This window comes from Sceloporus occidentalis, unplaced genomic scaffold, assembly GCF_023333645.1.
Source record: "Sceloporus occidentalis isolate IW3139 unplaced genomic scaffold, rSceOcc1.0.p SCAF_2, whole genome shotgun sequence".
NCBI lineage: Eukaryota > Metazoa > Chordata > Lepidosauria > Squamata > Phrynosomatidae > Sceloporus > Sceloporus occidentalis.
In genome coordinates, this window is record NW_028316982.1 from 124858622 (window position 1) to 124883379 (window position 24758).

The window sequence follows — 24758 nt, forward strand, 5'->3', positions numbered from 1 at the left end:
AGTCCCTATTTCTATCAGTGTTTGATGCCAGGTATGAGAACTCTTTTACTACTTTTATTTCTTCATTGTCTAGGTTGAATTTGGCTAGATTCTCCATTGTTATTTTTGTTTTCTTTATGTTCAACAGTAGTCCTGCCTTTGTACTCTCTTCCTTGATCTTCAGGTGTGGGAGATTTCTGTTAGTATTATGGTATCATTTGCATATCTTGGATTGTTGATATTCCTTCCTCCTATTTTCACTACTCCATTTTCTGTGTTCAGGCCTGCCTTTCTTACAATACATTCTGCATATAATGAGTTTATCACATGCGAGGCAAAGCACCTAAATCCCATGGATAAATGGAGTTTAAATCTCATAATTATCCAGCAAGAGTGGAATTGCTTTCAGACATGTTGGGGCACTTTGGAATTAACCCATCATTAACCCCTGCAAAACGCAACAAAAATCACACCACCTTTTAACTTCAGGATTTTCCCAAACTTAAAAAGTGGTGCTATTTTGTGGCTTTTTGCACGGGTTAATGTCAGGTTAATGCTGAAGTCACGCAACGTCATCTGAAAACAATCCTGCTCTTGTGGGATATTCACAGATTTAAACCCACTTTATCAACAGGATTTGAGCACTTCCCTTCTGTGTGATAAACTCCTAAACTGAACAGGTACGGTGGATAAAATACAGCCTTGTCTGACCCCTTTCCTAATTGGGAACCATTCTGTTTCTCCGTGTTCTGTTCTGACAGTGTCTTCTTGTCCTGAGTACAGATTTCTCATCAGGACTATCAGATGTGTTGTCACTCCCATTTCTTTAAAGGTATTCCATAGCCTTTCATGATCTATGCAGTGAAAAGCTTTGCTATAGTCTATAAAGCACATGCTGATTTTCTTTTGGAATTCCCTGGTGTGCTCCATTAGCCCTCATATGTTTGCAATGTGTCCCCTAGTGCCTCTCCCTTTACTCAGCCCTGCTTGAACCTCTGGGATTTCTCTCTCCATGTATGATTGGAGTCCATGGCCCTGTCCATATGGGCCCTTTGTGGCGTGTCCACGACGTGCTAGGGTTGCCTCAGGGCAGCGCATGCACACGCCCCACAGCCCTAGCATGTCATGCATGCCCGCAGTTGTGCAGCGCCATACATACGGCGCGCACAACAATTATGTTGCAGTTGTGCCACCTCTAAACGGCGCTGTGCAGCTGTGATGTAACCGCACCGTCTTTGGTGCTTTGCGGCGCCACAAACAGGAGCCGCCTTTGGGAGCTCCTTCTTTGCTGTGCAGCAGCGCCACACAATTTGTATGCTATGCTGCTCCTGCGCAGCAAAGAGAGGTGCCGAGGAGGCACCTCTTTTTGGCGGTCTGTACACCGCCTATGTTGCAGAATTTTAAGCATGATTTTGCTTGTGTGGAAGATTAATGCTTTCGTCCTATAATTGCTGCAGTCTTTTGTGTCTCCTTTTTTGTGGATGGGAATGTGTATTGATTATTTCCTATCTGTTGGCCATCATTTTGTTTTCCATATCTATTGACATATGTTGGCTAGCAGTAGAGTTCCTTATAAAATATTAAAATATGAATATACATGAATGTGTGATTTAAAATATGCACACTAAACAAGCAAAATATTTTTATTCATATACTATGTCAAGCACGAGGAGGAGGGTTGATGTCCACATGTAGATGTAAAGGAGGTCACAAGGGTAAAAAGTATGAGAATCACTGAATTAAATTATTCCAGTTATTAGGCTGTATGATAGGTCCAAAACTTACTGCAGAAATAATCAAGTTTTAGATCTTTATACTGCCCTGGCTCGGTGCTAGGGAATCCTGGGAATTGTAGTCTATTGTGGCACCAGAGTTCTCTGACAGAGAAGGCTAAATATCTCACAAAACTATAGTTCCCAGAATTCCCTAGCACTGAGCCAGGACAGTTCATACAATCAGAGAATCATAGAGTTGGAAGAGACCACAAGGGCCATCCAGTCCAATCCCCTGCCATGCAGCAACTCTCAGTCAAAGCATACCCAACAGTTAAAGCAATCTCAAACTGGGTTATTTCTGCAGTGTGTTGTGGACCTTAGTAAATTAATCTCACAGCCTCTAACATTTAACAATTTCAAATTGTTTCAAAATATTTTCCAAAACATATGATCTGAGCATTAAATCAACGAGTATTTCAGATTCTCAGTTATCTAACAATAGTGACAAGTAAAAGAGATTTGCGTGGAGCTTGTAAATTTACTTTTGAAAGTAATTATTTATGTAAGTTGTTACAGACCTTCCTCTAATGATTTACAACTGCAGTGGCTCAGCAGTTAAGACATTGACTCTGAAGATTACAAGATCAGCAGATTGGCAGTTCGAGACTCGAGTGCCGCATGACGGAGTGAGCTCCCGTCACTAGTCCCAGCCTCTGCCAACCTAGCAGATTGTAAAAGTGCAAGTAGATAAATAGTTACAACTTCAGTGGGAAGGAAACAGTGTTCTGTGCAGTCATGCTGGCCACATGACAATGGAATCATCTTTGACAACACTTGCTCCCTTGGCTTAATAACAGAGATGAGCATGCCTACAGTTGGCCACAACTTGACAACCTTGTCAAAGAGGAAACCTTTACCTTTTTAATGTTGTAATAAGAAAAGTGTATGAGACTTCATTCATTGCTTTTAACTTCCATTATGGGTGAAAAACTGTAAGCAAGTATGAACATTGTCTAAATTTTGAAAAAATAAATCCTCTCACAATGCCCATCAAAGTTGTTCTTTGCCCTGTGGGGGAAATTTGTTATCCTTTTGTTACCCACAAAACTAAAATGTTACAAAGAATGTTGCTACTTGTGATGTGTTACCTCTAGATTGTTTTTCTCCCCTAATATTAGATGTTTTTAGCTTGGTTCTGGTGCAAATCATAATTTCTTGGATTTACATTATGCTGACAAAGGGACATGCTCTTCCTTAATTCTTAGGCTATGTCTACTACATGAGTCACTGTTTTACATGTGGGAATACCTTTTGACTGGTCATTGGCACATTGGACACCTACTGTAATGGAATAGAGCAAGCAAATTGGTATATCTGTTGCAGTTTTCTAATAATTCTATCACTTTAAAAAGTGGGGAAATATGAAGTTTTTGAACCACACAGAAGAGCCAGAAAGAGCTGTATGGCACCACTGTGCATTAGTCAAGCTTTTAGCCCTCCTTATCACAGAAGATTCTGAGCTATTCCAATTTGAGTGCTTTCGATTAAAGGTGTGGAGCCATATCCACCTCTAAGCTTTAAATCTAGGAGTCCTTAGGGCTGAACCATTTGAGATGATATGAAAGGAACAGAAAACCCTTTGGGTATTGATTTGGGCACACCTACTCAGCTTTTAAGTGGAAATTCACATTTGAGTGAGAACAGCAGCAACAACAAGGCATAAGTACTGCTAAAACCCTTTTATTCTATTAGGTAGCTCATCAGCATTGAGCTGATCAAAGAAATGAACAACTTTCAAAAGGAACCCAATCCATGAAGTTCTTGGTCTCAGATTGAAACACTGAATCACAGAGTTAGAAGAGGCCTGATGGGTCCTCTGTTCAGTGCAGGATCCCCAGCTAGTGTCCCTGGCAGGTAGCCGTCCAGCCTCTTTTTCTAAAGACATCCAGACAAGGAAACCCCACAACCTGTCTATACTAAACTAGTGACCTGGTTGAAAAAAAGATGTAATATTAGGTAGGCAGGCTATGTTCTTGACAAACCCATGCTGTTTCCTACTGATCACTGCAATGTCATCAAGATACTTGCAGACAGACTCATGTATAACGCATTCTAGTATTTTTCTTGGTATTGATGTCAGGCTGACTGGCCTGTAGCTTCTGGGATCTTCTTTTTTGTCTTTTTTGAAGCGAGGGTCAACCTTTGCTTGTCTGTAGCTCTCTCGCAACTCACTCATTCTCCAAGATTTCTCATAATGATGACGAGCTGTTCAGAAAGGACACCAGCAAGTTCCATCAGTATTCTGACATGCATTTTGTTTGCTCCTGTACTTATGAACTCCTTTAGGCTAGCTTGGTGATTCCTCACTAATTCCTTATCAATCTTGATTTCCAATCCAATCCAATCTTCTTGCCAAGGTCTCTGCTGCTGCATACGTGGAAGCATATATTTGGGCCGAGGAGGGGGGGGGGGGCGCTGGAGCAAAATAGGCACTGAGCAATTCCACCTCTTCAGTATTTTACCATCCTCACTGAACCGTGGCCCCACTCTCTCTTCGGTCATTTCCTTGCCTCAAATGTATCAGAAGAACCCCTTTTTATTGCTCCTTGGCTTCATTCCCAATTGCTTTGTCATCTGAATCAGTAGATTAGTTCGGCAGTGGAGTGTGGTTCACACTACATTTGCCCCGATCACATTTTCTTGCTGTGAAATAAAATAAAATAAAATAACCCACTTGTGGTTCACACTGATGAATGAATTGATACAATTTAAACTGTTTCCTGCAGGAGTCTCTCAAAATAACCCCCTTGTAATTCACATTGGCAAATGAATCGGTTCAATTTGAGTGTTTTCAGCGGGATTTTTTTTCCTCTGTCTATCACTGCAATCCATTTACATACCTCCATATGAGGGTCAAAGGGTGGGCAGAGACTTGCTGTTCATTTCTGCTTCCCCACTTGGTGACTCTTCATCACGTCATAGTAAATCAATTCTGATCTCCATCTCGTTCACACTGAATCAATTCATGAATTCGATTCTTGAAACAAATTCTTGAAATTAATTTCAAACTACATCTGGTTCACACTTGCACTGAATCGATTTCTCAAAAAAGATGCAGAAAAAATCAGCATCAAAAATCAGCATCAGCATCGGTTTAAGTGTGAACCAGGGTCATTTAAACTGCTTCAAACTGATTTGCAAACCAGTTTAAAACATAGTGAGAATGAGGCCCTTGTTTGCCTAGCTAGTTTCAGCTTATTCTGAGCTTTAACTTTCTTCTTTATGTTCCTGCAAGCTTGGGCTACACATCTGTACTCTTCCTTGATGATGTATCCTTCCTTCCAGTCTTTACACATATATTCTTTTCTCCCCCCCCCCTTTTTTTTTGCCTCCTCCTTGAGTTTGTTGTGCAACCACATTGGCTTTTTCAGGTGTTTCCCTCCCCCCCCCCCTTATTCCATGCTATTGTTTGTGCTTGTACTTTTTGTAACTCCTTCTTCAAGAACTCCTACTCTTGCTGAGTGTATTTTTCCTTGAGCATCTCTAGCTATGGGATTCCACCCAGTATTTGACTTAACTTGTTAAAATAAGCTTTAAAATAAGCTTTCCTGAAACCCAGTGTCAGTGTTTGACCACTCTGGCTGTCCCACAGTTGCAAATTCTAACACTACATGGTCACTTCCTACTAAAGTATTTTGATTCAATTGATCAACTCCTTCCTATTGATTAGGATCAACTCACACCTATTTTGAAAGATCTTCACTGGCTGCCTATTTGCTTCCGAGCACAATACAAGGTGTTGGTTATTACCTATAAAGCCCTATATGGCTTGGGCCCGAGTTACTTGAGGGACTGCATCTCCCCATATAATCCATCCCGCACACTTAGAACATCTGGGAAGAACCTGTTGGAAATATCATCCTCCAAGTATGTTGCCACATCCCAGATGGCCTTTTCATTAGCAGCCCCGAGGATCTGGAATAGTCTTCCCAATGAGCTCCGTCTTATGACCCCTCTGGAATCATTTAAAAAGAGCCTTAAAACCTTTCTCTTTTGTCAAGCCTTCCCCCCTGAAGAATGAAGCTTGTATCTCTGATGCCATCGATTCTCTGCCTACCCTGGATATCTATGTTAAGTTTTTTGTACTATTGGATTTTATTTATGAGATGGTTTGTAATTATTTTTTAATAGTGTGTAACCCCGCTTCGATCCTATGGGAGAGGCGGGGAAACATAAATAAAATTTATTATTATTATTATTATTATTACTTACTTACTTACTTGGCATCATTGAAAACAATAGGGGGAAATTATTAGGGCCTTGATTTGCCATGGAGGACAGGATGGCTGATCCTAACTGGGTCACAACTGTTCACTATTCTGACCAGCTACTCATCATTCTCTATCTCCCCAGTATTTCCTGAGGGACTCACTGATACTTTTACCACACCTCACTCTACATTTCTCCCAACTGTTATTTGCATCTTAAGGTGACACAGTTACTAAAGTCATAGACAATGCTATCTAGAATAAATGCCCCATCTGTCTTGTGCATGGATCAACCCTGAAGTGCAGCTCAATTTAATGTCACAGCCACTGGGAGGATGTTTAATTTAATATTAATTGCTGTACAAAACTCTAAAAAGGCATAAACCCTATGCTTAACATGATGTATAGAAATAAAAATAAGCAAAATTCCTACTATTTTTTTTCTGTTTACAATCTGAATTTCTACAAAACTTACTAATATGCATGAAAGATAGATATGAAAAAGGAAATATTAAACAAAGGACATGGATAGGGGAATAGGACTGGAAGTAACAAAACAGGGGCCAGAGCTCATATAGAATATTGTTTGTCTAGTTTTAAACATATCTCAACACTCATTGGGGTTAGAAATTTGCTTTCTTAACAATTAAATTCCACAGTGAAGTATTCAATTCAGCCTCAGTGTAAGTAGGGGAAGGATTACAGCCTTATGTGCTCAAGCTTATAGGAAGTGGTCACGCTGCTGGTTTCCACAGATATCTTTGATCTGAACACATAGCCTTTGAAATGGACTGTCTAAAGCTCCATTTTTCTAGAATAATCCCATTTATTTCAGTGGGAACATGTTAGAGCAATTGAGTTGTTGATTCAATGACCACAACAGGAAACATATTAAGCATATTATTCACCACTTGTCCTTCTTATCTCTATCTTTCCAGGACTTTGGGGTACAACTCTGACTGAAAACACCGCTGAGAACCGAGAACTTTATGTAAAGACCACATTGCGTGAACTGTTGGTTTATATTGTATTCCTGGTGGATATCTGTTTGTGTGAGTAGTGTTGTTTCTCTGGTGCTGCTTCTGCTGTGACACTTTTTTCATGGTTGCTATCTTTTTGTATCTTACATGTTGTATGATCAGTTGTATGTTGAACCCAGACTATGCAAGATGCCTATTTTTTAGATAATTATTTTTTAACAATACAACAAATTCTTGAAGGACAGATCTATCAGTGGTTGTTAGCCAAAAGCCATCATAGTTAAATGGTGTGTATTTATAATGTGTCCCAGTCCTATTCACTAGAATGCTCTAAACAACTTCAATAAAAGTCTGGAAGACTGGGTCATTGTGTTCAGTGAGATTTCCTCTATCGTATGCTCTGCCAGTTTTAACTGTTTGTTTGTAAGGGTAGTGTTTAGATGTGGTAGTGGTTCTGTTTGTGAACTGGTGAATATTTTGCCCAAACATCTTCCTACCTGAACTAGCTAACACAGACTTAGAGCCTTATCACCTGACAGAAGAAAGCCAAGAGGCAGTGAGAAAGAAGCAGCTTTCTCTTTGCACCTCTGCAAGCTGTGGTACCACTTCTGTTCTCCTTCCAGAGGGAGACGGGCGTGCAAGCATGCTTTTTGCCAATTGATATTTCTAGAATGACAAAAGATGTGCTTTTATGACTGTTTCTCTCGGAAAGAGAATGGAAGTGCTTCAACAGTATGTGGAGAGGCAAGGTGAAACCCACTTCTCTCTCGCTGCCTCTCAGCTTTCTTTTATTATAAGGCTCTTAATACTGGTATTAAAATCCCAGTACTTTTAAAAATGGTTTTTATGAGACCACCTTGTTCAAACTTCATTGCCTGCATAACAACCATTGGGCTGTTCCTGCCAGGCCCCACACTATCAGCTGTACATACAAGATCTAATTTTCTCCACCAGACAAGATTGTGATGGTCTGAGTGTAAAGGATCTGTATGTATTCCTTTGTGTATTGCCTGGTGTAGCAAAAAGGGGCCATGGATGTGGCTGAAATCTACCCAGACATTTGCAGAGTACATGCCTATTCAACAAAAGTTTACAGAAGTAAATCTGATTCATCTAAATGACACTAGTGAAGAGGCAACCAGATATCCACTAGAAAGAAGTGCCACAATTGAGACACCAACACCAAGAAGGTCTCACCTTGTGCAGTTATCACACCCAGGGACACCACAAGCAAAGCCTCGTCAACTGATTTTTCAGTACTGGGGAAGCATTTCAGGTTTTTCAGTACTGGGGAAAGCAATCCTTCAGGTGATCCAGGGCTATTGCTAACTCATTGAATCATGTCCATTACTTCCTTGAAAACCAGTATAGTACTTTGAAACATCTGGGATAAGTTCATTCTCACTGTCCCTGTGTCAACATGTGCTACAGAATTCTGCATAAGTCCAACCTCTGGACTATCTAAGGCCTGTTACAGACTGCCAAAATAAAGCTGCTTTGGGTCTCTTTGGAGGTATGCTGTTTAAATTATGCATGCATCCTAAGAATCCGGAAGCTGCACCAAAGCTGCACTCCAGTGCTTAGGAATAGAGTGTGGCTTTGGCGCAACCTCCGGGCTCTTAGGACCCATGCATCATTTAAATAGCATACCTCCAAAGAGACCCGAAGCAGCTTTATTTTGGCAGTCTGTAACAGGCTTAAGAAAAAAATCCATGTATACACATTCCCATAATCACAGTGGAAAGTTATTAGACCATAGTCTATTGTTATTTGGTTTATTCAGCCCAGGAACATCTGCAGCTGGAAAATAGACTTCTTGTTGTTGTTGTTGTTGTTGTTAACTGCCCTTAAGTCGTCCCTGACTCATGGCAACCCTGTGGATGAGACATCCCCAACACACAGATATACAGATCCTCCACTATTAGGTCTTGTAGGTTCATGCTTATGACCCCTTGATTGAGTCTATCCATCTGGTATGTGGTCTCCCTCCTTTTCTACTGCCCTCCACCATCCCTAGCATTATTGTCTTTTCTAGTGAGTCATGCTTTCTCATGATGTAGCCCAAGCACAAGAGCCTTAATTTGGTCATCTTGGCTTCCAGGGAAATTTCTGGCTTTTTCTGCTCAAGAACCCACTTATTTGTCTTTGGGGCCACAGGCGAGGTGAGGACATGTGAGGTGGCCTTGGTGACTGCTCTCAGACTATGGAATTCCTTTTCATGGAAGACTAGGCTGACCCTTTCAGAACTTTTTTTGCTGGCAGATTATTATTAAAACAGGAATTTGGTGGTTAATACATTGTGCAGGAATTTTTATTCCACATTTTAATCATAATTATTATGTATTTTAAAAGCTTTATACTGCTTTAAATTATAAGTATTTTGCATGATAGCTAATTTAATTGTTTTTAAAACTTTTGTATCATCAGGTTTTTTAGTTTTAACTTTGTTGTAAGCCACCTTGAGTCCCGTATTGGGGAAAATGTAGGATATAAATTAAACAAAAGATAAAGTAAATAAATACAGTAGCAATATCTCACTGATTCCCTGAGTCTTGGCTAGAATCTACATCATCAGCAGTCCAAAATGTGAGCCAGTAACACCTGTGATACATTATCATTAGCACCACCAACACTACATCACATGATCACTTATCTACTGTTGTAGCCCTTGAAATGACCAAGGGGCTTCTGCCAGCTCATGAAAGTTTAGAAGCAATGTATCCAAGATTTAAGAAGTTGTGCCAATACAAGTGATTACATCTAAGGAAAATGGCGCACAGCATCATGGCGCAGCCCTGGGACTGCATCTAGATGATGCAGCACAAAAGGGTGTCACAAAGCTGCCTCACCGCAGCTGTGATGCCCTTTTTAGGGTGCAAAAGGAGCTCTTTTTTCTGGCTCCTTTTTGTGCTCCCTAGAAGCTGGATTGGGGCCATGGCATTTGGTTGCCATAGCACCAATCCAGCCAGTAATGGGGCGGCTGCAGACCACCCCTTAGTCTCAAAGGTGCAGCAAGATCTCTCTGCATGTTCACATGCCAGTTTGTTTTTGTAATGAAAAGAGGCATCCATTCTTAGTTCTTAGGAACATCAGCATTTTCCTTCAGCTTTTTGGAATTGAAGATAAATGCTAAACATTTCCACCTCAATCTGATGTTTCCCTTTTAAATCCCAACACAGGATGGGGTGGCCAGAATGATAACATGGATGGGTAGATTTAATGCAGCTCTGTCCAAAATACTAAAGCATTTTATGTGGGCATAACAATAGCTGTTTGTTTTAGGAAGATTCATTATTATCTCAAAGGAGCACCTGTGATGTCTCATAGGGCAACAGATTATATTTCATGCACTTTGCAATGGGGCAGGTACACCAGTCATACTTATCACTTGCAAACAGCAGCACAAAGCTCAATTCTTCTTCTTATGCAGTGCTGATGTTCTGATCCAAATGAAACAGAAGCTTTGAACATGTGTTTGTGCAGCATGCAGAACTGTTTTTCTTTCTTAAGAATTCATCTATTGAATTTAGTGAGTATTTACGTATCTGTACGCATGCATGCATGTGATAACTTTCCTTTGTGGGGTAAGCAGAAGATAGTTACTGAATGGATGGAACATTTATACTGGGGGTTAGGACTGCATGGGTCATAGACAACTTACACAGATTCACTGCCCCCACCACCACCAACTGTTCCTGTTTACTATGAAGAGTTAAGGAAATAAAACTTTCTCTTAAGAGAAATTGGGACAGTTGTTTTTAATGCAGTTCTTTCCCTGTGGGTTTTTTTTGGACAGTAGCCTTTTTACAAGAAGACTAGGCATGATCCCAGTAAAGTAACCTTTCCCTTAGTGGTGTTGATTGTGTGTCTTCTGATTTATGGTGATCCTAAGAGGAACCTATCATTGGTTGTTGGTTTTGGTTTTTGTTTTTGGCAGAATTTGTTCAAAGTGGGTTTGGTCTTGCCTTTCTCCAAGGCTGAGAGAGTGGGACCTGCCCAACGTCACACAGTGGGTTTCCATGGTTGAGTGGGGATTCGAACCCTCATCTCCAGAGTCCCTTGGTAACTTCCCCATTTACTGACATCACCTATGTCATTTTTGCATGGTTGGAACCACCAGAAAAAGATAAGAAAACAAATGATTTTTTGAAGTCTGTCAGAACGGGGGGGGGGGGGGGGGGACACTCCACAATAAACCATGTAAAGGTATAATCAGCTGCGCCTGAATTGTTGCCTGGGTCCATCCCAGATGCAGCCCGGGTCATCTAAGCCGCTTCGGCAGCCATTTTTAGAAGCCTTTTTCAACATGGAAGCTTCCGATTTCTAAAAATGGTTATGGAAGCAGCTTACAGGATTCAGGCTGCATCCAGGATGGATTCAGGTGGTGATTTGGTGGTGATTTATGTGTGATAGGACCCAGCTGCCTCCTGAATTAGTACTAAATTCAGGAAAGAATATAATAGCTGTTCTGTTGATTTCAAAGAATGCAAGATAGAAAATAGGCAAGGTGATATATTTCTATTGCTGTAGAACAGGTGTGGAAGACGGTCAAGGGGCAATTTTTTGCCTGTAAGATCCTCTGGCAGTGACGTCAATTACCAAAACAATAAAGGTAAAGGTATTCCCCTTTAACAAGGTTGTCAAGTCATATAACAATGCAAAAAATAAAACTTGAAGTAAGTAGAAGTCTACTTCTGGTAAATGTCTAATTAACAATTTGTAAGCCACTCTGATACCCGTTTGGCTGAAGAGCGGGGTATAAATAAATAAAGTAGTAGTAGTAGTAGTAGTAACTGGGGAAATGGATCTATTAAAAGGGGATGGCCAAAGATTTAGATCCTCTCAACGTTTGTTTACTAAAAAATCTGCCTATGTCCTTTGGGAGGAATAAAGGAATTTCCTCAGGTTTTAGGGCCCTGAACTTACTGAATGGAAATATGCCTCTCCTTTCCTAAAAAAAAGTATGGAGTGGGTGCATATGGGGAGGAGTGGTTCTGTTGTGCCCTCCTGTGTGAAAGCATACAGATGAACACTTCAGTCTATTTCAAGGGTGAATTGCCTCTCCTAGAGGCTTCCAAGAGAGGCAAGTCACCCTTATTTGTTTGAAAGGTATGAGGGAGAAAAGGTGATTGGGAATCACAAAACAACCTTGTATGGGCAGCCTGCACTTTGTCCACTGTTGCTATGGCTGTAGTGAAGATTTTGCCTTTCTATAAGGTGATTGTAGCACAGCAAAGTCCCGCCAGGATAGACGTGGGATCTAAAACTGATCCTATCACACTGCCCCATAGCTGGGCAGTAGGCAGCCCATATGCAACCTGGGCTTCTTGCACAGCTTTTCAAAAACAGGATTTTCCCATTTGTAAAATAAATCATTCAAGACTTCTGAGAAGTAATCTTGTTTTTTCTTATTATTATATAGTGACTTATGGGATGACAAGTTCAAACGCCTATTACTACACCAAAGTGATGTCTGAGCTTTTCTTGCAAACTCCTTCAGATAGTGTTGGATCCTTCGAGACTATTGGAAGCATGAGTGACTTTTGGAGCGTGAGTAACATCAAGACTTGGGTGCACTGTGTTTCCTGGTTCAGATTATATAGCAAAATGAAAAGTATTGGGTTAACTGCCAATAGCCAACTGGCTATTTTAAATTTGGCTGAATAGTGACTACCCAGGGCCTACAACCAAAAAATGATTTATTTTTCAGTTGCTGCAGTCTTTACCCTACTTTTCTTGATTGAATGAACATGTGGAGTATTATCACAAGTCAGTATATGTGCAATGGATTGTCTGGGGAAATGTATATAGTTCATGTAGTAGTGGTTTATTCACATGCTAGCTAATAACTAGTTCAGACCTCCACAACACACAAACAAGCCCTCTTTTTTGGTGACTGTAGCTGTTATATCCTCCCAACTCCCCCACATATCGAGAATTTAAGATGCTTTACTATCTTTCCTGCCCCTAAGGTACCTGTTATGCAAGGCCCTAACCATCTATGAAACTTGCATTGTATACCTCATATTTAACCATCTGAGAGAGACAGGTTTGTGTGTTCTACATAAATTCTGAGTAATATAACTGTCTTAAATAAGTGCTTCTGATGTAGAAGGATGCCTTTTCCCCCATCGTGCCAAGGACTCATCATATTTGTACCCATGAACTACAATTGTTTCCTTCCTGGAAACTCACCCAGGGCCAGCAGTTGGTGGCTCGCAGGCTGGCATCAGTTTAGGGTCATTACTCTGAATTATTCTGTCTTGAATCACATGTATATCTTCTCCCTTTCTGCCTGTCTCCATAGTATGCACAAGGCCCTTTATTGGACAGCCTGTATTGGACCAAGTGGTATAACAATAAATCCCTGGGCCAGAGCCCTCAATCCTATATCTACTACGAGAACCTGCTGCTTGGTGTGCCACGAATTCGCCAACTGAAGGTCCAGAACAACTCATGTGTGGTGCATGACGACTTTAAGGAAGACATCTTTGGCTGTTATGACGTATATAGTGAGGAGAAGGAGGATAGATCTCCCTTTGGACTCTTGAATGGAACAGCGTAAGTGGACCATAACATCTGTTTCTGTGAATTTACACAGGCTACAGTTCTGAAGATCCTCCCTGCTTTTGGAATGCAACTTTGCAGTCTGGCCCTTGTATGCTGGCAAGAGATTATTTTGTGTTATGGTTGGTTCATAAAGCTTTGTTATTAACTGCCCTTGAATTGACTCTGACTCATGGCAACCCTGTGGATGAGGCATCTCTAAGCCCTTCTGTCCTCCACTGCTCTGCTTAAGTCCTGCAGACTCAGGTCCATGAGCTCCCTGATTGAGTCCAGCCAACTGGTCTATAGTCTTCTTATGTAGGTTGACTTACAGTCAATAGGGCCGGCTCTAGGTATTTTGCCACCCTAGGCGAGAAATATTTTGGCACCCCTGTCGCCCGTCATAATTATTTTCACCCCTTGATTTCCGCTGTTTCATTTGTTAAAGGTAAACATGACATAAAACTTAGGTTCCAATCTCTTGTCATCTAGTATTGCGGATTAGTCAAAAAGCCAATTAGGTTTTTACAGGTTAAAGACTTTTTTTATTGCTGAGATATTTGGAATGGAGACTAATGCATCCATATTCCTTTTGCAAGCTGGAAGCATTATTCATTCTAATTATGTGGAAAAATCTGGATCCCATCCCCATGAATTTGTGGGGTAGTAGTGGTCCATATATGACCCCTAAAAACTAAAAATCTTCACCCAAGGGGCAGAAAAGGATGTCATAAGAAAGAGAAGAAAACCAGTAGGGTCACCAGGTGAGAGGACCAGGGCTGCTGCCACACTGCAGAATTAATGCAGTTTGACACCACGTTAGGTGCCCTTGGCTCCCACAGTAACCGGCTGTCCTAACTGCAAAGGAGGACAAGGCACTGCAAAATGTAGGTCTTTCAAGTAAAATGGAGGACATGACTAAGTAAAAGCTAAAACCCCTCATATAAATATAAATTCATGCATCTTAGTGATGCTCAAAAGGGAGGACATTTTTGGAATTCCTCCTGGACAGAAGACTGAAGTGTAAGGTATACCCCAGAAAAAGAGGACATCTGGTCATCTTGCTGGTTCCATGCTATGGAGCCCTGGGATTTGTAGTTTGTTGTGGCTCCGCTGCTCTTTGACTGAGAAGGCAAATTCTCCTCCAAAAATCCAAATCCCAGGATTCCATAGCATGGTGCCAGGGCAGTTAAAGCGATGTCAAATTGCATTATTTCTGCAGTGTAGATGCAGCCTATGAAACAAGGATGGGAGTGGCTTCAGGGCGAGAAAGAAAAGACACATAGTAGGCACACCATTTACAGCGCTTTAGAAATAAACTATAATAATAACACCACCAAGAGTGGGCAAGCCACACTCTCTCAGCCTCAGAGGAAGGCCATGGAAAAGCTTCTCTGAACTCATACTGCCAAGAAAACCCCATGGTAGGTTCGCCTCAGGGCAGGGCAGACCTCCTCCTCCTCTTCCAGGACATGTCCTCCATTCCAACCTTCTGTCCAGGAGGTATTCTAAAACATCCTCCATTTTGAGCATGACTAAGAAGCATGCATTTACATTTCTAGGAGTGTTTTGAGCTTTTCTTGAGCCCTGTCCTCCCTTTTTCTTGAATGTCTTCCATTTTGTGGTGCCTTTCTTTGTGGTGAAGACATCTGGGAAGAAGACCAAGCTTTTAAGGTGGATTGTTGAAGCCAGTGTGGGTAGTTGTTTGAGCATTGGACAATGACTCTGGGTTCAAATCCCAGCTCGGCCATGGAAACCCACTGGGTGGGGGCATCACACTTTCTCAGCCTCAGAGGAAGGCCATGGTGAGCCTCCTCTGAACAAACCTTGCCAAGGAAACCCCAAGAGAGGGTGGCCAGGAGGCAGAAAGGACTTGAGGACACACAGCAACAAACAACAACAGCAACAACAAGAGGGTCTAGGAATCAGAGAAAAGGGTCAGTGATGGAAGGGGGGCAAAGGTGGGTGGATAGGGAAGGAATAGGGCAAAAGTCTGGGAAGGAGAAGGAGTTAATGGGGGGGGGGTCATAGAAACCCACTGGGTGGCTTTGGGGGAGTCACACTCTCTCAGCCTCAGAGGAAGGCCATGGCAAGCCTTCCCTGAACAAGTCTCTCTCTTGGCAAGAGAGAGAGGGAGAGAGGAAGGAAGGAAGGAAGGAAGGAAGGAAGGAAGGAAGGGAAGAAGGAGGGAAGGGGGAAGGAAGGAAGGAAGAGGGAAGAAAGGGGGAAGGTAGGAAAGAAGGAAGGAAGGGAGGGGAGAGAGGGAGGGAGAGGAGGAAAGAAAGAGGGAAGGAAGGAAGGAAGGAAGGAAGGAAGGAAGGAAGGAAGGAAGGGGAAGGTAGGAAAGAAGGAAGGAAGGAAGGCAGGCAGGCAGGCAGGAAGGAAGGAAGGAAGGAAGGAAGATAGAGGGAAGGAAGGAAGAAGGAAGAAGGGAGGCACTCTGCACTTCACAACAAACTCCAACTCCCAGAATTCCATAGCCTTGAGCCAGAAAGAGTTAAAGCAGTGCCAAACTGTGTTAATTCTCCAGTGTGGATGCAGCCCAGGAGTTGCAGAGAGCAGCAAACTTTCAGCCTCAGCAAGCAGCTCTCTCTTCCTGCCACTCGGAGGCTGGCAGTGCTGCTGGCTGCTCTGCTTGCCTGATTCTATGATCCTCAGGCTAAAGCCACTCTCTCTCTTTCTCTCTCTGGCGCCCCCTAGAGGTTGGCGCCCTAGGCAGCTGCCTAGTTCGCCTATATGGACCAGCTGGCCCTGACAGTCAAGTATATACAGTAGTTAAAGATTTCCCATAGACCCACCACCTTTCCCAGCATTATTGTCTTTTCTAATGGGTCATGCCTTCTCATGATGTGGCCAAATTATGACAGCCTCAATTTCATCATCTTGGCTTATGGGGAGACTTCAGGTTTGATACTGTATGTTCAAGGACCCATTTGTTTGTCTTTTTGGCCATCCATGGTATTCTCAGCACTTTTCTCCAGCACCACATCTTAAATAAGTTGAGTTCTTCCTATCCACTTTCTTCACTGTTTCCCTCTCACATCCATACATGGTGATGAGGAATACAGTGGCTTGAATGAACCTGTAGTGCTCAGCTAGATCTTGTCTAGTTCTTTCATAGTTGCCCTTCCCATTCCTAGTCTTCCTCTGATTTCTTGACTGCAGTCTCCGTTCTGGTCAATATTTGATCTAAGCTATGGGAAATCTTTAACTGCTGTATATACTCGACTATAAGTCGACCTCATGTATGAGTCAAGGGCAAGTTTGGGGACTACAATTATGGATTTTTATATGACCCATGGATAGTTCAACTGTAAAACTTGGAAACTCCTTCAGCAGCAAGAGGAAAGCAGCAATCAATACAAGGCTTCAGTGTTTCAGCCTTCATTCCCAAGACAGTGAAGAGTGCAGGTGGGAGAGGAACTGTTAAACTTTAAAAAAACAGCAATCAATCAGTCACCAAGGACTCTGTCTGCTTGGCTCAGGACAGAAAGAAACTGCATGGGGAAATCTGAAAGAGCTGCTATCACATTACCTTACTGGCCCGTAAATAAGTTGATCTAGGATTTGTGGATCAATTTTGGGGCATACATTTTTTGGCTTATAGATGAGTATATATAGTATTTTGATTTCCTTGTTATCTAGGTTGAATTTATGTAGATCCTCTGGGGTCTTTATTTTTATTTTCTTTATGCTCAGCAGTAAGCCTGCCTTTGCACTTTCTTTTTTAACTTTCCTAATTGTCCCAAGTCTCTTATTTTTTTCCACTAGTGGTATTGTGTCATCACCATATCTTAGATTGTTGGTATTCCTTCCTCCTATCTTCACTCCTCCGTTCTTTCACAAAGTGCTGGAGAAGTCCAGATGAGGTACAGGATGCCATGATCAGGTGCGGGATGCCTCCAGCCTGGGCACGAAGGTGTGTTGTAAAATCCGTTCTTAAAAGTTTTCATCCCGCACCGAGGTCAGGAGGGAAGGTCAGAAAAGGGCAATGTGATAATCTCTTAATTTACCTGGTTCATACACAAGTATTTTCATTCCACCTTTCAAACTCCCAGCCAGTCAGCATTCACCTTCAATATTCTGTGCTCTGTGCTCTGATCCCTTCCAAACAGACCACTTGCTTCATGTATAATATGTACAAAATAACATATTTACATAAGTGTAGACTCTAGAACTTAACAACCCCCCCAGCAGCTTAATATAGATATTGTAAAACATAGGAATAGGATGGCTGACCAGAAAGCCCACAATGCCACTCCCTGGAACTGTAGATAGGTGCTGTGCCACTGTAACACAGTGTCTCCTACTTTCATCTTATAGAGTGGGCCCAATAAATGGTGTGATCAAAAGCCATTGAGAGATCCTGAAAGATAACACAATGGCATTCTCCATCTTGAGGATGGCATCTCATAGGGAAGCCTGTGGTTTGTCCAGTAACCTTCTCAGGCTCACTGGGTGTAGCTGCTCCCATCCTAGGAAGGTTAGGATTGCTCCCTCCTGCTGACAAGTAAAAATATTCCTATTCCATCAAGACTTTTAGGAATTGACTGTGATTAGCTTTTCATGGCATACTGTTTGTTGATTTTTATGTTGTCTAGCCTTCCTATGGCATATATTGAAATGTTTTTTATAAATTTTGTAAGCCGCCCTGATCATATCCATGGAAGGGCGGGGTAGAAATACATTTATATATATTATTATATATATCAAAACTTCACTCTCCCATCTCACCAGTGGTCCCACTTCTCAAGAGCTTGGTATGTGCCCTTCCCAAACTTGTTCTGCTCTACCCCATATCATATTTAATCAATGACTCTCTGTTCCAGGCACCATTCTTATTTTTGCCCCTGCTCCAGAAGATGAGATAATCAGGCAGAACCTGCTATAGTCAGGCCTGGATCTGTCCAGACCACTTTAAGTCTCAACTGAAAGCAAGCAGTCTTAACCTTTTCTAGCTTCATTTTAATCTCACTGTGCACTTTTACCAGTTGGATTGGTATATAAGATGAAAGCTAAATTGGAGGACCCATTTTCATCTTTGGGACATGTATTATTAATACATTTGATAATTTCACTTCAGACATTGCACTTCTGTGATACTACTATAACAGGAAATGGCAAGAAAATATTAAAGATTGCCTTTGTTATGTTATCCTATATTATCATTCTTAAAATATTCCCAAAAAACTACATTTAGTTAACTGATGACATACAAATTTATTTAACTATCAGTTGGCATTCTCCTTGATAGGAGCTCCTTCCATGTTAGTAGGATGGTGTATCTGCACCAGGCTTTAGCCCTCACTTTAAAGGAGACATCCAAACTATTGAACCCTGTCCTCCAAATAGATTTAGCTGCTTAGGAGATTTGAACTGAGCCTTCAAATTCAGACTAAAACCCAGAGTGGATTCAGCCACCAGCTACCACTGCTTGAGAGTCTCCTAGCTTTCCCCATGTCTCAGTTCACATTGCCATTTGGAGGCAATTGTCATATAGCCAGAATAAATGAGGAAGGAAAAAATTATTCTGTTGTAAAATATTCCAAGAAAAATATGATATAAATGCTGCTGGTTCTCAGTATACATCAGGACAGCGGGAAAGCTCTGTTTTTCCCCACATAGGGAATCTGTCTTCAATATGCACATACTATCTGGAACCTGAACTATTGTGTTTTATCTCCCCACTCATTACTACTGTCTTTCTCTGTAATGCTTTCCCTGAGCAGTTGGCAATATCACACAGAAGAAGAACTTGATGGCTCATCTCACTGGGGCAAGCTAACAACTTACAGTGGAGGGGGGTATTACATAGATCTCAAAATGACCCGGGAGGAAAGTGCTGAAGCTCTTCAAGTATTGAAAGAAAACCTGTGGCTAGATCGGGGAACTCGTGTGGTTTTTCTCGATTTCTCTGTGTACAATGCCAACATCAATCTTTTTTGTGTGCTCAGGTAAGTGACATTTCATCTTCTCTCTCCTTTTGTCCATTTCTGTGATCGAAACAGATCGAAAGAGATAGGCCTCCTATAATATCCCAAAAGTGGGGTCAACTGTTTCCATCCTTCCACAGATCCGGAACCAAGAACGTAGCACAAGGATTGCCAACCCTGACCTTACTAAAGACGATTATAACTGTCAAATACACGTCACTGTACTAGAACCATAGCCCTGTTCCATGAGAAAGACCAAGTAGTGTAATACTGAAAGGTGTGATGCAGGCCATCCCACCCCATATCCTTCCTCTTTGAGAAATGAAAAGCGCCTCCTCACTACATGCGGATGGGGCCGCTGAGCTAAGAACTCCCTGGCTGCGTTCCCACTATGATTTAAAGTGAATTGCTGATTGGGTTATATGACCATCGTTCCCATTTGAAACTGGTTTCGATACTACTGTGATCAGTTTCAGCCACGATGAAGCGAAACAAATGCAAAAAAAATCCGCTCTTTCCTGACACTAGTTCTTTGGTGATTCTTTTGGGAGGGAAATTGATTCTGAAGCATATTCAGCAAGTGGGAACGACAAATCTGAATTGCACCATTTTGGAGGGGAGGGACTAATGGCAGAGGGGTGTTTACCATCCCTCCTCAGTTTTGATGATTGACTAGTTTCACAAGGGCCAAACTGTTGATACAGAATACTAGTCTAACCTGCTGGGACATTGCCCAGATGGTTAATATTTTGAATGATGTTTCTTTTGTTGATGATTTAACACTATTTTAATCACAGCTTTTTGCATGTCTTGACCATATGTGTTTTTATTTGTATTTTTCTCTATTTTGGAAGCTGCCTTGAATCTTATCTTGGGGGAAAAGGTGGGGTATAAATAAAGTGATGGAAGGGTGAATGAATGCATGCAAAGAGGCATGGAGGCACAGAGAGGCTCAATGATAAATACTTCATGAACCATAAGCTCAGTTCATCTGTATTTTGATATTAGCAAATCCAACAGCAGGCTAGCAATACCCACAAAAAAGAAAAGAGTGTCCAGTATTGCCACTGCTGAACGGCTTCTGAAAATCTTTTTTAAGGCCTATGTCTCAAAGCTGAGTTTGCTTGTATGTCTCTACACTACAGCCAGGTGATGATGCAATCTGGTAATAGCAGTTGCTGAAAACTGCTAGATCAGAGTTCTGTACATATTAGGCCCCATACAGACAGGCCAAAATAAAGCTGCTTCAGGTCACTTTGGAGGTATGCTGTTTAAATGATACATGCATCCTAAGGTTCCGGAAGCCGCACCAAAGCCATGCTTTAGGCCTAAGGACTAGAGTGTGGCTTTGGCATGGTTTTCGGACTCTTGGGAGGCATACATCATTTTAACAGCGTACCTCCAAAGTGACCCAAAGCAGCTTTATTTTGGCCTGTCTATATGGGGCCCTAGAAAATAAAGTGTCTGACCAGCCAAACATCTGGAGCAAAATTGCTCATGAGAAACAGGTATCCAAGCAGATTGCAAATGCTGTCTCATTTTGTTTGTTTCATCATCAAGCCCTACTGCCAACTGCTTGTGCTTAAGTGATTTTCATATCTCTGCCCACAAAGATTTTAACATAGTTTGGCACAAAGCATAGTAGGACATGGAAGGAAGAGTGTCATATTAAAGATGGAACAAACTTGTTTTCTGCTGCTCCAGTGACTAAGGGCCGAGACAGCAACCAAACAGCGCAGTACCACTGCACAGCAAAAAAGCAGCCGCCTAGAGCGGCTCCTTTTTTGCACCATCATAAGGGCTGTGACGCAGACCTATGATGTTGCTTCCTCTAGAAGACATGTGGGCGCTCAGATGCCCACACGTCATACACATGCCCCCGTATGGGCAGTGCCGCACAATTATGGTGCTGCCTGCACGTAGTAGGGCTCGGGAGCGTGTGGTTGGTGTGCGCTCCCAAGGCCTACTATCACCTCCAAGATGTTGCTTCCTAGCAGTATGTACTGGGCCTAAGACATGGAGCAAAAAATTCAAACTACAGGAAAAGACATTCTGCCTAAACATTAGGAAGAACTTCCTGATAGTAAGAACTGTTTGACAGTGGAATATGCTGCCTCAGAATATGGTGGAGTGTCTTTTTTTATGGTTTTGAAACAGCAGCTGGATGGCCAGCTGTCAGGAATTCTTTGATTGTGTCTTTCTGCATGGCAGGAAGGTGGCCCTTGTGATCTCTTCCAACTTTATGATTCTACTTTTCTAAGGCAGGATCCTTGAAACGGTAGATTTTTACAGCCACGAGGAACATAGGAAATGACATCATACTGACTCAGAATTAGTCCATCTGGCTGTATGCTCGGTCCAGGGTACTGTACCACATGCTACTGTAGGCCACATACTTCTTTTATAAAAAAGCATGTGGTCTACTGTTTAATAATAGCTCTTCTCTAATAATTGCAGAATGATCCCAAAACTAATTTCCAGAATAGTCAAATTAATCTGTCTGTTATGTACATTGATACACATTTATTGATTTATAGCCTAACTGTGATTATGCATATCAAGAGAATATGCAGCAACAGCATTTATTCACACACTGTCTTCCCTCCTGCCTAGGTTGGTGGTTGAATTCCCAGCCACAGGTGGTGCCATCCCTTCCTGGCAGATAAGAACAGTAAAACTCCTCCGGTATGTCAGCACTTGGGATTTCTTCATTGTTGCTTGTGAGATTGTCTTCTGTGTCTTCATCTTCTACTACGTTGTGGAAGAGATCTTGGAGTTACATATTCACAGGCTTCAGTACTTCACCAGTATTTGGAATATCTTGGATATAGTCGTCATATTGGTGAGACTTCTTATAATTAGCATTAGAAAAATAAAAGAAATAAGTGGAGTGAGAGAAGAATAGGACAACAAAAACAAAAACTGAAGGCTCTATGCAAATGAATGAAATGCATTTGTTGTTGTTGTGTGTCTTCAAATCATTTCCTACTTATACTTTCCCCCTGTTTGGCTCTGTCACCACTTTCTTTCCTTTTTGTTTTCTCCATGTTGAGTTTGAAACTACAAGCTCCTTTGTTCCTATACTCCAGTGTAAGAGTTGCTCAAGGGGTAACCATGAGACTTGGAGGCTCAGATCCCCCCTCCTCCTCCTCTTCCTCCTCCTCCTCTTCCCAAACTTTTTATGTTAAAATTTACATATGCGTTGAATTAAATATTAAATTTACTTGAATAAAACTGTTTTCATGTGAACAATGTTATTTCTTTATAAAATATTACAATATAAATATACAAGAATGTGCAAATGAAAATATTCACACTAAATGACAAAATATTTTTATTTATATAGTATATTGAGTGGGGTATGTGTGTGACATCTGCATGTAAATGAGGATCCCTAGGGTAAAAATTTTGTGTAAAACAAACAGCTTCATTTATATACCACTTCATATTGAACCAGCAGTGTCTACGCGGTTTACAACTGTAAGCTAATTGCCCCCAACAAGCTGGGTACTCATTTTAGGGACCTCGGAAGGATGCAAGCCTGAGTCAAGCTTGAGCCCTTTTACTGGTATTGAACTCACAACACGTTGTGGTTTTAAGTGAGTAGCTGCAGTATAGGCATTTAACCACTGCGCCACCAGGACTCCTGTGTTGTTGTTGTTGTTGTTGTTAGCTGCCCTTGAGTCAGTTCCGACTCATGGTGACCCCGTGGATGAGACATCTCCAAGAATCCCTATCCTTCACTGCCCTGCTCAGATGCTGCAAGCCCTTGCCCATAACCCACCTCATTGAGTCTATTCATCTCTCAGAGAAGAGCCAACTTGGATGCCGGCTTTGAAACTGAGTCGTTAGGAGAGGTATCCAGTGTCTCCGCCTATATTGTTATTCTGGATCAATTTGAGTTTGTCAGTACCAAGGATGTGGACAAGCTTCTTGGTTGTGTGAAAAAGACGACTTGCTCTTTCGACCCTTGCCCGTCTTGGCTGGCCGTCCAGGGGAGTGATGCCATTAGGTTACTATTAAAGAACATAATCAACACATCCTTTAGGGAAGGCTATCTTCCATCTTGCCTTAAGCAGGCAGTGGTTAAACCACTTCTAAAGAAGCCTACCCTTGACCCCCTGCACAGAAATAATTATAGGCCTGTTTCATTGTTACCATTTTTGGGAAAGGTAATTGAAAGAACAGTTGCCATTCAACTCCAAGCAATCTTGAATGAAACAGATTATCTAGATCCATTTCAAACCGGTTTTAGGGCAGGCTATGAGACGGCCTTGGTCGCCTTAGTTGATGATCTCCTTCTGGGCACCGACAGAGGAAGTGTGACTCTGCTGGTGCTCTTGGACCTCTCAGCGGCCTTCGATACCATCGACCATGGTGTCCTTCTGGAACACCTGGGAGGGTGGTTCCGGTCCTACCTCTCAGGCAGATTCCAGATGGTGTCGCTTGGGGACAGTTATTCCGCCAAGAGGGTGCTCAGGTGGGGTATCCCTCAAGACGCGATTCTGTCCCCAATGCTGTTCAACATTTACATGAAGCCGCTGGGTGAGATCATCCAGAGACATGAGGTGGGGTGTTATCAGTATGCTGATGACACCCAAATATATTTCTCTATGTCTCAGACTGATGCAGTGACTATGGAAGGCATCTCTCCTCTGAATGCCTGTCTTGAATCGGTAATGGACTGGATGAGGGAAAACAAACTCAAGTTGAATCCAAGTAAGACGGAGGTACTAGTAATAGGGACTCCCAATGTGGGAATGGAGTTATGTCAGCCAGTTCTGGATGGGCTCACACTTCCCCTGAAAGACTCTGGCCGCAGTTTGCGGGTGCTCCTAGACTCGTCTCTCCATCTGACGGCTCAGGTGGATGTGACAGTCAGGAGCACTTGCTTTCAGCTTCGGCTGATATTCCAACTGCGCCCCTTCCTGGAGCGGGAAGACCTTGAAACAGTAGTACATGCTCTGGTAACCTCTCGGCTCAACTTTTGCAATGCGCTCTACATGGGGCTACCTCTGTGTCAAATTTGTAAACTTCAACTGGTACAGAATATGGCAGCCAGGCTGGTTACTGGCACATCTAGATTTGCCCACATTACACCAGTTTTAAAATCCCTTCACTGGCTGCCTGTTAGTTTCTGGGCAAGATACAAAGTGTTGGTTTTAACCTTTAAAGCCCTACATGGCTTGGGTCCTGACTTCTTGCGGGAACGCCTTCCATATCATCCTCCCCGCACTCTTCGTTCTGCTGGGAAGAATCTGCTTCAACCAAAGAGGACTCGAATTTCGGCAGTCACCCAGTGTTCCTTTTCAGCAGTTGCTCCTAGACTCTGGAACG

The 24758-nt window shown here is 42.1% G+C and overlaps 1 protein-coding gene across 1 annotated transcript in view; it reads left to right on the forward strand.

Annotated features, from left to right (window-relative positions):
* PKD2L1 (polycystin 2 like 1, transient receptor potential cation channel) overlaps positions 1 to 24758 on the forward strand; it is a 65487-nt gene that overhangs the window by 7155 nt on the left and 33574 nt on the right. Inside the window, exons 2-6 of the mRNA XM_089507940.1 lie at positions 6901 to 7014; positions 12365 to 12492; positions 13250 to 13503; positions 19218 to 19442; positions 22035 to 22263. Of these exons, the coding sequence (XP_089364066.1) occupies positions 6901 to 7014; positions 12365 to 12492; positions 13250 to 13503; positions 19218 to 19442; positions 22035 to 22263 (950 nt within the window). The remainder of the gene's footprint in view (positions 1 to 6900; positions 7015 to 12364; positions 12493 to 13249; positions 13504 to 19217; positions 19443 to 22034; positions 22264 to 24758) is intronic.